Source organism: Coniosporium apollinis, assembly GCF_000281105.1.
Source record: "Coniosporium apollinis CBS 100218 chromosome Unknown supercont1.21, whole genome shotgun sequence".
NCBI lineage: Eukaryota > Fungi > Ascomycota > Dothideomycetes > Coniosporium > Coniosporium apollinis.
Window position 1 is genome coordinate 58,770 of NW_006913283.1, and position 12,862 is coordinate 71,631.

The 12,862-nt window shown below is 53.6% G+C and overlaps 3 protein-coding genes across 3 annotated transcripts; all 3 read left to right on the forward strand.

Annotated features, from left to right (window-relative positions):
• Positions 1-353: 353 nt before the first annotated feature.
• On the forward strand, positions 354-2,389 carry W97_04673 (uncharacterized protein; the record flags this gene model as incomplete). The annotated part of the gene is made up of 3 exons (XM_007782562.1): positions 354-1,180; positions 1,231-2,005; positions 2,063-2,389. 3 exons carry the CDS (start codon positions 354-356, stop codon positions 2,387-2,389), a joined length of 1,929 nt encoding a protein of 642 aa, XP_007780752.1.
• Positions 2,390-3,243: 854 nt separating this feature from the next.
• Positions 3,244-7,772, forward strand: W97_04674 (uncharacterized protein; the record flags this gene model as incomplete). Its single annotated transcript, XM_007782563.1, has 6 exons — positions 3,244-3,658; positions 3,734-4,424; positions 4,490-4,580; positions 5,423-7,235; positions 7,287-7,665; positions 7,730-7,772. 6 exons carry the CDS (start codon positions 3,244-3,246, stop codon positions 7,770-7,772), a joined length of 3,432 nt encoding a protein of 1,143 aa, XP_007780753.1.
• A 2,099-nt stretch (positions 7,773-9,871) lies between these two features.
• On the forward strand, positions 9,872-12,429 carry W97_04675 (IQ domain-containing protein containing GTPase activating protein; the record flags this gene model as incomplete). The annotated part of the gene is made up of 5 exons (XM_007782564.1): positions 9,872-10,076; positions 10,134-10,267; positions 10,319-10,567; positions 10,621-12,223; positions 12,269-12,429. 5 exons carry the CDS (start codon positions 9,872-9,874, stop codon positions 12,427-12,429), a joined length of 2,352 nt encoding a protein of 783 aa, XP_007780754.1.
• Positions 12,430-12,862: the final 433 nt, after the last annotated feature.

A 12,862-nucleotide genomic window follows, 5' to 3' on the forward strand; every position in this document is an offset into this window, starting at 1 on the left:
CGGCCCCTCCAGCCCACCAAGCGCGGGAGCAACGCCTGCCGTCAGCGGCTCATCGTCTGGGCAAGCTTCGGATGTCAGGAGCGACACGTCACGTGCTCATCAAGCTGATGCGCCACAAAGTCAATCACCGATACGCATGTAGGCCGCTTGTTTTTACTACTGACACTTGTTCGTATTAGTGGAGCGCAGTACTAGAGTGCTCGGAAGCCGCGGTCTCTAAGTCCGCAAAAGTCTCTCTGATCACGTGCGGTCGTCTCGCAACGGACTACTGTACGCGTCTGGCAGAATCAACGCCTCCTTCTGAGCTTCTGCTTCAAGCCAAGCAAGACCTTCTCCCTCTCCGCCTGTGTGCCATGTCCGTTGTCCAACAGCGAACAGGATGCCATGCGCCTAATGCCTTCCAGCCTCTCAAGGCTCTACATCAGCTCATCGGGAGCTCAGGTGCTCGCCTTGTTCCGCGGCAGCATTTCTCCGCAAGCTCTGCACCGCGAGATTCTGGCACTCGAGGGCGCTCATCAAGCCCAAAGACACCGGGAACCCTCCCAACGAAGAGGACAAAGATCAGATTAGACTACGATGTTGGCAGGCGCCATCGCGGGGATATCGTGGTCGACGACTTGACCGAGACACTTGAGCGACATCGCTCCACCAATCGAGCGTCCGTCATCAGGAAATCATTGAGCGGTCCAGCCTCAGAATCGACGGCATTTCGGCCAGCGCTACCACATCGGCTTCTCCGTCCATGGTCAGGCAGGGAGGAAGAGCCAGTGGAGAGAAGAGACGATGCGGACTTACTGTTCGATGACCCATTTCCGGAGGAGAAGGTGGATTGGTTCAGGCATCTGAAGATATATGGTCGGCAAGGCCGATCAGGGGATACCTCTCGGAACCAGACGGTGCCACAGCTCAAACAAGGATTAGACGAAACCATCCAGAACCGAACACAGCCATCCCCCGAAGATTTTCTGGAGAGAACCACTCCAGAAAAGGTCGTCCACGGTCGGACAGAGCCGCCACCTAGAGGTCTTGGGCTGGCGGAACGAATAAGAGCCAAGCGTGCGCTCCAGACACTGGATTACGAAGGCAGCTATGTGGCACCATCCATTACCTCAGCGGTTCCTGCGACCGAACTCCCGTGGGTCAGCGAACGGAATCTGGACAAGCTTGATGGCTGGGCTAGGTAATAGTAGCTGTGCCCGATTAGGCTAAAGGTATACTTATCGTTTGTAGGCTTTCTGCCGAAATCGAGGAGTTTGACAACTATATGATGCCGACCGCAGCGGAAGCAGCTACGAGGAGAGCCGTAATAGAGGAAATCCAAGCCTTCGCCGCCAGATACCTACCGCACGCTCCGCTGGAGGTCTTTGGATCTGGTCGAACAGGGCTAGCGTTGGCCATCTCAGACATTGACCTTCGACTCACTGCTTCTGAACACCGTGACACTTCGGGAGCTCCCCAGCCACCTCGGTGGGCCGTAAGAGATCAAAACGTCAGAAATCTCAAGAAACTCCATAAGGCATTCGACACTAGTAAAGACTTCATGCTTGTCGCACTCAGGCAAGCACGATACCCACTGATTTCGATGCAGCACAGAGAATCTGGGATTGATATTCAGGTTGTGTGTTCGAATGATACCGCCACTTCTCGGGACTGGATCAAGAAGTACCTCGATGAACTCCCCGGGCTTCGTGCCATCTACACCTTGGTCAAGGTCATGTTCGACATCAGAGGATTATCAGATGTTTACCGGGGCGGCTTGGGCTCATACAGCATCTTTATGATGGTCGTGGCAAGCCTCAAGCTTGCTGAAAATTCTGAGTCCGATGATCTGGCGCATAAGTTCATGTCGTTCTTGGACTTCTACATCAATCTCGATACACACAAGCATGGCGTTGCAGTGCATCCCCCCAGCTTCTTCGAGAAGCGGCCAGCTGAAGAACTTCAGACGGGCAAGCTCCGCGACCCGCAATCTGCCAGCACGCGCGGGGAGACTGGCGACGATGAGGTAGGTCACAATGGAGTTCCATGCTGCGCAAGTTCTTAGCGGCTAATGTTGGAGCAGATGCTAGCTGGTCAGCGGCGCTTAAGCATGATTGATCCCATACGGCCCTACATGTTGTGCTTGCAAGATCCAGCAGATGCATTCAATGATCTTGGGCGAAAGGCATACAGCATCAAGCACGTGCAAGCGACGCTGAATGAGCTAAGGAGTCAGTTGAGGGAAAAGGTCGCGCTCTATGAAGACTCAAGCACTAGTGAAGTAGGCTCGCTACTGAGTCCGCTTGTGGGCAGTAGCTTCGAGTTGTACGAGGGGAGGCGCAAGAAGCTTGAGGCATACGGGAATGCGGTCCTCGGCCATGATGCTGATCCTCTGCGGGAAAGTGCGTAGGAGCCTCTCGTGGCATATACGTAGATTAATCTCCTCAGGATAAGAGCCTTCATGTGAATGTAACCTGCATTCCTTGTTCGGTTCTTGTAAATACGATGCGGAGCGCTCCACAACAGCCTTGAGCTGCGTCGTGACTCACTCGCAAGAGTTACCCGATTGGGAGCTCGAAATATGCCTGCCTGCCATGCACTTCCCACTCGGCCTTACGCACGTTGACCATGATCCAGTGTCAATCATGTTCTAATCAAGGTCACTCCATGGTGGAAGCAGGATAAGGCCCCTCCTTTCATCTGACAGTGCAGAAATGCTTCTTTCATCCACCTAACAGCTGCCCCCTCAGGCTACAGCCGTTCAAATAGTGCACAAAGTATATAAACTCGTATTGTCAGATTTCTTCTCATCTCACAAACACTCCTTCATCAACGATCATGATCATGAAGCTTGAGAAACCAGTGTTTCCGATTGCTTGTGTTCTGTGTCTTCTCGTCCTCTTGCTTCGCAGGATGTGGGTTCGCCGGCTTGCTCGTCAAGACCCGCTGGAATCGCTTCCATGGGCTGGTCGTCGAAAGCAAATATTCTCAAGGCTTCGCGCCAATCTACGGGACTACAAACAAGGAATGCAAATACTCAACGATGGCTATAATAGCGTACGTCTGCTCATACCAGCTTTACGCAGTGGGATTTCGTCGAAAGTCTCTGGAGTTATCAAATGCCAGATACTCTTGTCTAACCGTCTCGCTGTTGTCGAGGGAGAAACACGTCCGCTTCTTTGCATCGAGTCTGACTAGATCTTCCAGCACAGCAAGCACGGCAGAGCGTGGGTATCGCCAGCTATACTCTGCCAACCAGTGGTTATGCTCGCACCTTCACACATATCATGGTTTTTCAGACAGCCAGAAGACGTCCTCACCAACAAAGTCGTCCAGGCTAGCTTTCTGGGTGTGCCATACGTCATGTCCGACCACCTCTTCGAGAATCCGCTGCATAACGACATTATCAGGAAAGACTTGACACGTAACCTCGAGAGCCTTACACCGGACATCATTGAAGAGATCAACACTAGCCTCGATAAGGTCTGGGGTACGGACACCGAGATATGGAAAGAGGTCAAGGTGCTCGAAACCATGCAGGGGCTTGCAGTTAGGACGGCAAGCCGGGCTCTGGTTGGTAAGCCCCTTTGCCGGAATGAAGCGTACCTCAAGAACGCCATCTATCATGCCATGGGCATAGCTCTGGGTAGCCTCGTCTGCAATTTGCTCCTCCTCAAAGGTTTGAAACTAGTCTTGGGACACTTATCAGGCCTACCGTGCCGTTACTTTACTTGGCGGTCTTACCGCCTGTTAGCACCACAAATCAAGCAGCACATGGAGGCCATCAAGAACGGACCATCCAATGCCTCCAATCCAGAGAAGGGTGGCTCCTATAGTACTCTGGAGAACATCGTCAGAGCAGCTCTGAAGCACCCGGATCCTCGCGAAAGGAGCCCATGGGCTATTACGGAACGCGTCAACCTCCTGAATTTCGCCGCTATCCACACCTCCACATTCACCCTCACCAATCTCCTTTTCGACTTACTCAGCAGCCCCCCAGAGAAGCAGTACGTCGAGCGCATCCGCGATGAAGCGGCGACAATCCTCCAAGAGAGTAACGGTGCCTGGACCCGGTCTGCGGTTGCCCGACTCTATCTTGCCGACTCCACTATCCGTGAAAGCATGAGATGCAGCACCATTGGGGGCCGCGGTGCCGTACACGAGGTCATGCCGAAGGAAGGCCTTACTCTACCGGACGGCCAATTTGTGCCGCAGGGAGCCTATGTGGGGCTGCCGTTTATCCCAATCCATCGGGATGAAGAGTTCTATCCGAGGCCCGACGAGTTCAGCCCTGAGAGGTTCTTAGAGCGCAAGCAGTGTATAGCAATGTTAGATTCGGAAAAGGACGGTGCGGACAGGGTGGACGAAAAGTCGGTGTCGAAAAAACAGGCGCTGGCGACGACAAGTGAGACTTTCCTAGCGTTCTCGCATGGGAGGCATGCTTGGTGAGTGATTCTATCTGAACTGACCTTGTCGGTTAGTATGCTTACGTCTATGGGATAATGAACAGTCCAGGCCGGTTCTTCGCTGCCCATGTGCTGAAGTTGACCCTCGCGGAAATGCTGCTGAGGTACGATATCCAGCACTTGCCGGAGCGGCCAGTAGGTAGATACATCAGCGACGTCATGGAGCCGCCCACCAAGGCAACCATCTCTGTGCGACGGAGGAAGGACACCACCTCATCGAGTGGTTTGCGGGCTCAGGAGGCAGAGGAAATTCTGAACGGAAATGTTTGAGGCTTCCGCATCGGGTTCGTTCCGGGGTTACTGCACACGACTCAATCGCTTCGAGCAACTGTATCATACTGTGGTCTAACAACCTGCACTCTTGCTTCATCAGCCCTCCGCGATATGATCAGTATGCGGGTACGAACATGCGGACGAGATTTTATCACGTGATCGACCTCGCGTCTGGAAGCCTCCAACTGGAGCTCACCAACGCACGCCGCTCACGCTGAAACCAGGACTAACCTGCAGAGAACACCAATGAATTCCGAGTTCTCCTATCCTCCCATAACAAGCAGATTCGATCAGCCGTGTTCGTTTGACCAAAGTCCATGCAATTTCTCGTGTCTCGCAGAGACGCCGCCAGCACAGCAATGGCTTGCATACAGCATGCGCTCCCGTGCCCCTTTTAAGTATCTCCGTAGCACAAGTTACGCTCCTTACTCGCCCAATCCATAGCTATGCACGCGAGTGTGTCTCGCAAGTCCACCACTCTATCTCAGTCCTTTGCATGCACACTGTCCTCTGCGGCTAGATTCAGGCAGCTGTATACCGGCCGAGGACGACAACAGTATCAGATTCATTGACAGCTCAGCAATCGTTTTATCGCTCCTTTCACTCTGTACAAATGGTATGCACGTCGTTTCTTAGCTGCAGCTAGTGTAGCCGCTCTTCTAGTTCCCGCTTGTTGCTGATTACCGGTGCGCTGAACTGCTCAGTCTGAACCCATCCCGGGCCAAGCATCTCAGCCTGGCTCTTCAAGCCTTGGTCTACCGCGACAGTCAAGACTCACAAAGTCAGCGCTGACTCCTCCGTTTCGCGAACGGGCGTCCAGAACCCAACGCAGCGTCAGTGATAGCCCGCAAACAGCATTCCCTACTTGGGTAGATGTAGATAAGGACGAACCACGTCGTAGCCGGGCCACAGGGGCCGGCAACCGTCGCTCCTCTTCTGATAGCAGTGGTATTGGTGCTACTGCAACGATCAGGAGGTCATCGGCACCAGAGTTGGGCTCGACTGGGAAAGAGACGAGCGGCTTCTTCCCTAAGCTCAGTAGGATACTGGAAGGCAAGGAGAATGACCGACCTCAAGACCGATCTCAGCATCCGAAAGAGCATGGACAGAGCATGAAAGAGCTAGTACCGTATGTGGGCCGACGCAGCTCTCAAAGGGACGAAGTGGAGATCCTCCATCGACGTGCCCTCCGGCCAAAGCACGACGGGGTACAGCGGAAGGTCGACAGCCTAGCTAACATTACCAATCCGTCTCTACTCTCTGTACTCTCAAGCTTCACCAATACCTCCGGTACGTCGAGCGGCAGCAACTCAACCATAACACAGAAGTCGTATGATCGAGCCGGCATCTCGAAACGCAAGCGACACAGAGACCGCAGCAGGCGGGTCGAGTCTGAAAGATCTTCGGTGAGAGGACAACGAAAACAAAGCCGCTCAGATACATTAGACCTGTTTGGGTTTCTGGGACGAGATAGCGAGCCCATGGCGTCGCTTTCACCTCACACCTGCCATACCAGTCCTGCATCGTTGCTAGACGGTCGAGAATTTCCCAACGACGCTGGCACCGCGATAGATGATTGTCGCCCACGACGTGCCTCGACATCTTCAGCTTCTACGAAGGAAGGTGCTACAGAAAGGTCATGGCCGCAGCAAGAGCAAATCCACTCGGATTCTGGCATATCCATAGGCGGCAGTAGTCCTGATCAACGCATCAAACAGTCCCCAATCAATCAGGTCCCTTCAGACACTCACTCAGACGGTTCCGATGATGACTCTGAACATTCGGATGAGAAACAAGAGTCCCCTCTGGAAACCTCTATTCAAAAGAAAGCACTCGCCATATCCGGCGCCTCGACACATGAAGCACAACCGGCTCCACACGACGACCATCTTTACCACAGACTGCAGAGTCAAGAGGAAGAGTTACGCCAACACATATCAGGAAGTCCTTACCCTGGAATCAACCACCAAGCATACCACTATTCTGCCCAGGAATCACCTCGTGTCCCCCTGCACCATCCTCAACCTCAGCATTCTGTGCCGCAAGCTCACTTCCATCCACCCCCATCTGCACCTCCATTCCCCTATGAAACACCTGCGTACCACCAAGCACAATTCCTCCCGTATGCCTACATGCAGCCGGCTAATCCGCAATACATGGTCAACGTGAGGGGTCCAGACCTTACCCGGACAACAATATCCGGCTACGAGATGCTCGCTTCACGACTATCGCAGCAGCCCTCACCAGAGCAAGGTAAGACCGAGAAACACGTCATTCCGATGTACCGTCGATTTGACGGACTCAACCATCGCATACTCCTGCATCTCCAAGATGAGATCGCAGAGATGGAGGAAGAGCTGCGCCTGTTGGATGAGTGTGTTGTGCAAATGGATCAAATGGGGTCTGATTGCGATGCACGCCCGGCATCCCGTCGTGCTGACGCTCGCTATGGCGGCGAGGTTCATTACAGACGGACGGAATTGCTTGGGAAGATATTTGTGAAGCTTGGCCAGTACAGTAAGTGCTTTGCGCGTCATAAACCCACACACAGTTGTTAATACCCATCAGCTCAAGCGCTCTCTTCATATGGAGGCATGATCAACGCTTTCGAGTCAGCCCAAACGGACAAAATTCGTGATTATCGGAGCTGGATGGAAAAGCACATGCCAATCGACAAATCAGAAGCACGCTTCTTGAGCCACGAGAGCGATCTGCTAGCTGTTACTTCCCAACGAACGACAAAGAATGGTTCTGATGTCAATCAATGTTCCGCTCTCGGTGTTCTCTTTGCCCTGCTCCTTCCGCTTGTCGCTTTTATCGTCGTGTCTGGTGCCCTTGGACGATTGTTCGTTGCAATCATTATCGGAATGGCTGAGGCGGCTGTGGTCGTCTACATGGATCTTACCTCACTCATGCCGGCCCAGGAGTGGATTACATGCGCTGCTGTGTGAGTACCCGTTTGTCTGTTGTTCGGCTGCGCCTTGCGCCCGGGAAGCTGATGCGTCGCACAGGTATTTTGCGTTTGTGGCTCTTGTCGCTGGCGTCGCTGGATGACCCACATATCCGCTCGACTGTTACTCATACTCTACAAAAGAAGCACGCGAGCGGCGAAGAATACGTCGCCGCGAACTTTACGAATACCGCGAGGGTCACACAACACGAACATCGAGTGTTTACCGCCACCAACACACCATCAGGTTTTTGATACTGTTGACAGGGAAGACAGTCATTGAGGAGCTGGCTATTTTCCTTTCTCTGTTGAAACACCGATTTCACGCGGCTGTTGTTCTATCGCTACGGGCCCGCGTGAGAAGTAGCGCCTTGAAACGCGCCAGGGCTGCAAGCTCACACATGGTTTTCAAGTGGTTGCGGGACTCTCCGCTGTAAGAACGATTGAGACTTGTATATTCACCGCCATTGGCGCGATTGGTGTTTGCGGTGGCAGCGACAGGCATGGCGTTCCCGAGAGATTGGCTTTTCCACTATTGAATCGCCTAACGCGTCTCCTTTGGGCGTTCAGACCTCAGGAAGGACAAGAGACGGAGTTGCCGCCGAAGAATGCTCATTCAACGGCCGTCGCTCATGTATACCCAGCGCATTTCATAGTGATTGTGGATGATCTTCTCCAGAGTTTGCCATGCTGTTTGCTAGGAACATGGCGGGGTTACAACGTCAATGGTAACCCCAGGGGGACGTTTCATGATTACGGTCAATGTAACACAGGTAATCTCATATTCAGATGATTAAAGGGTACCCTGAGACGCGGGCTACCGTATCGATGCAGCTGATATTGCTCTCGACCTGTTCACAGAATCCTCGGGGGCATTGGCTGGATATAATTTTTCTGGATCAGGGGATAGAAAACGCCCTCTGATACCCGTCCAGGATGGTTGATGATCATTGACGCCCAGTAAGCCACCCCGCGTCTATCAATGCCACGCATCACGCCCGGCGGCTTCGCCATCCATGACTGCCCTGTTGCTCCATGCGCATTAAGCGCTTGTCAGGCGGGTGGTCTTTTCGAAACAGACTGCCTACGATGCATGATGAAAAGACTGGATTTGGTAACAAGCGACACGCACCTCAGCGCTATGTTGTTCCGATGAACTAAATGTCGGCACAAGATGCTGTTTCGAGCATTACGGCACTCTATCCATCCGGAGATGGCAAGCGCTTCGGTGCTGAGGTCCGTCAGCTGACCGAACGAAGCGGGCCCTGACAGCGATGGTTCCTGTGCTAGCTGTTTTTGACGGCGCGTAGCGTCTCATGCCAAAGCCGTTTTCCGCTTGGTCTCTGAGGGTGGTATTAACTAACTTAGGGGTGCCAGGTGCCGGGTGCCGGGTGCCATCATCTAACTATGCCATTCGGCCTCTAAGTCATAAACCCCTCCCCTTGGCCGCTGTCCTGCTCGTTCACCACCAGTGCCACCTGCGCTCCCAGCGCGCCGTTCACAAGTGGAAGGTACAAGAGCGCGTTCGGGCAATTCTGCGCTTGCGCCCTGAAACAACAGCTCACCTTCGACCACTCATCGACGTCTTGCAGATAAACTGCCGCCGCCGCCCCTCCTGTCGCTCCTTTCCTTCCGTCTCGCTGCGCATACCCATACGGTAAACCGTCCGTCGAGAACCATTGTCGCGCGCTGGTTGGCGCCTTCGAAATCTCCTTCTGGAATGTCGCCGTCGCGCATTTAACAAAGTGTAATCTCACGCCAGCAAACCACAGCCCGCGACTGTTTCGCACCATCACACACGGCGATCAAACAGAACCGTTTCACAGTCGCCAGGATATCCCGTGCGCGCATTCCCACCGACCGCAGAGTCGTGCGACAGATTGCGCCATCTCGCCAATCTCCGCTTGGAATTTACACTCGCTGGGCGGGAGATCCCAGCTAAGCCAGCATCAACCAGGCTTCGCCGAAACCATCTACGTGGAGGGTATCGCTACGGCTAGCAGAAACGACTTTTGCAACAAAGCTCGAGAAGTGTGTGCGAGAACCTGCTGCTGTTACATCGACACCTTTGCGCATCGTCGAGATTCCTTTGTCTCCATTCAATACCTTGCGCGACTCGTGAAACTTCGTTCGTGTACCTGTCGATACCACTGCGAGTCCTCAAGACGCCCGTGTCGGGCTCGCTCCGCACAAGTTCACCGCCATGGCGGCCGCGAAGCTTCAAGCTCCCTCGCGAGCCTCGACCTCGTCCGCTTCCTCCTTCACACCCGTGTCGCGCCAGAACACCATGTCCTCCCACGATGGCTCCCGATCCATGCGGGCATCCAAGCGCTACTCGGTGACGGCCCTGTACCTCTCCATGTCCGCGAAAGAAAAGGATTTGGAGATTGAGGATGACTTGGCAAGAGGTATACTGGGCGCAAGCTACGCCACGTACATGAGGAGGTGCTGACGGTGTTGCGTAGCACAGAAAGCGCTCCGGGAGCTGAAAGCGAGGATTTCGTCGCAGTCGAAGAAGAACTTCGTGCTTGAGAAGGACGTACGATATCTGGACTCGCGGATAGCTCTGCTCATCCAGAACCGCATGGCCCTGGAGGAGGTACGTGCCGCGAAACTCTGCCACTGACATATCTACTAATCTACTGTGTAGCAAAATGAGGTCGCGAGCCATCTGGATGAGGCTGCTGAGCTCCAGGAGGGCTTCTTCCCGAACGATGAGAAAACTCAGAAATACGGCAATCTTCTCTTCCTCCTCCAATCAGAACCAAGACACATTGCGCATCTTTGTCGACTTGTTACATTGGCCGAGATCGACTCGCTGCTACAGACCGTCATGTTCACCATCTATGGCAATCAATACGAGAGCCGGGAGGAGCACCTGCTTCTGACCATGTTTCAGGTATTCTATCTACTGTGTCGGTGCGGAAGACAATAGATTGATGATAGAATTAGTCCGTTCTCACATACCAGTTCGACAACACCCCCGATTACTCGTCTCTTCTACGCGCAAACACCCCAGTGTCACGAATGATGACCACATACACTCGGCGCGGCCCCGGCCAGAGCTATCTAAAGCAGGTGCTTGCCGAGCGTATCAACTCGCTTATAGAGTTGAAAGATTTGGATCTCGAGATTAACCCACTGAAGGTATACGAGAAGATGGTCAGTGAGATCGAGGAGAGCCAAGGGAGCCTGCCGCCGAACATGCCTAAAGGAGTGACCGCCGAGCAAGCCGCGGAGAACGAGAAAGTCCAGGCGATCATTGCTCCTCGGTTGACTATGCTGATGGAGATCGCCAATTCGTTCCTCTCAACAATCATTGCTGGGCTTGACGAGACACCATACGGCATCCGCTGGATCTGCAAGCAGATTCGGAGTCTCTCAAAGAGGAAGTATCCCGACGCATCAGACCACACCGTGTGCACACTCATCGGCGGCTTCTTCTTTCTTCGGTTCATCAATCCAGCCATTGTCACTCCGCGATCGTACATGCTCATTGATGGAACACCTGCGGACAATCCGAAGCGTACCCTAACATACATTGCAAAGATGCTGCAGAATCTTGCAAACAAGCCGTCATACGCCAAAGAACCGTACATGGTCAAACTGCAGCCTTTCATTCAACAAAACAAAGAGCGGATCAACAGGTTCATGCTTGACCTCTGCGAGGTCCAGGACTTCTACGAATCCCTTGAGATGGACAACTACGTCGCGTTGTCGAAGAAGGACCTCGAACTGTCCATTACTCTCAACGAAGTCTATGCGACCCATGAACTTCTCGAGCGCCATGCTGCGGAGCTGGCAAAGGACGAGAGTTCACATCTTAGCGTCCTATTGCACGAGCTTGGTTCAGCGCCTGCTCAGCTACCGCGCAAGGAGAACAGGGTCATAAATCTGCCGCTGTTCAGCAAGTGGGAAACACCGCTTGATGATCTAACTGCTGCGCTGGATATCACCCAAGAAGAGGTTTATTTCATGGAGGCCAAGTCGACATTTGTTGTGATCATGCGTTCCCTGCCAGCGAACACTCCCCTAACCCGGAGGCCGCTTCGGCTGGATCGCATCGCAGAGGCTGCAGCAACCACAAGGAACGATTCTGTCATGGTCAAGAAGGGCATAAGAAGCATAGAGCTTCTGAGCCAGCTGCAGGAGCTAGGTGTGATTGACAAGAGTGACGGCTTTGCCTTGCTGCGGGATGAGATAGAGCAAGAGCTAGTACACCTGGGTTCCATGAAGGACAAGGTGGTTGAGGAGAGCCGGAAACTGGATGAAGTCTACCGCACGATCCGCGACCACAATAGCTACCTCATCAACCAGCTCGAGACGTACAAGTCCTACCTTCACAACGTCCGTGGCCAGTCAGAAGGCAAGACGAGGAAGCAGCAGAAGCACCAAGTGCTGGGCCCGTACAAGTTCACGCATCAGCAGTTGGAGAAGGAGGGCGTGATCCAGAAGAGCAACGTGCCCGAGAATCGCCGGGCGAACATCTACTTCAACTTCACAAGTCCTCTGCCGGGTACCTTTGTCATCTCACTGCATTACAAAGGTAGGTCCGGTACCAAATTTACCTTTGGAGACACGACTGACGCCACTTTTGCAGGTCGGAACAGGGGCTTACTGGAGCTCGATCTCAAGCTTGACGACCTGCTCGAGATGCAGAAAGACAACCAAGAAGAGCTGGACCTGGAATACGTACTGTTCAACGTATCGAAGGTCCTTGTGTTGCTGAACAAGAGGTTCACGCGGAAGAAGGGGTGGTAAATGTTATATCTTTTCTGCGTCTATGGCTTTCTTCCGTTTCACGCCATGGGCAGCGTGCATCTTCGTGCGCTGAAGCGTGGGCCTTCTTTTGGCAGAGTTGGTTTCTGGCGTCCAGGAGCCCTTTGTTCTGCTTTTTTTGAGGATACCCAAGGGATGCGCGACAGCTGTAAGATGGAGGGTTTTGGGATCAGGCAGCGGAGCGCGAAGGCAAAGTTAAGCTTCTGCCTCCAGTTTCTTTGTTTGCGGCGGCGTGTGTCTCACGGCCACTTGGACTTCCAGTCACACCTTGTAGTTGGCTTCTACGGGGGTGCTGGCTCACGTCTACTTTCTTGTGAGGACAGCTCCCAGGTTCAGGGCGCTCCGGCGGGACCGTTGAGCGCGCTGCAGAACGGGAACCCTGGTTTGACGCTTTGTTTGGGCGATGCCTATGTAA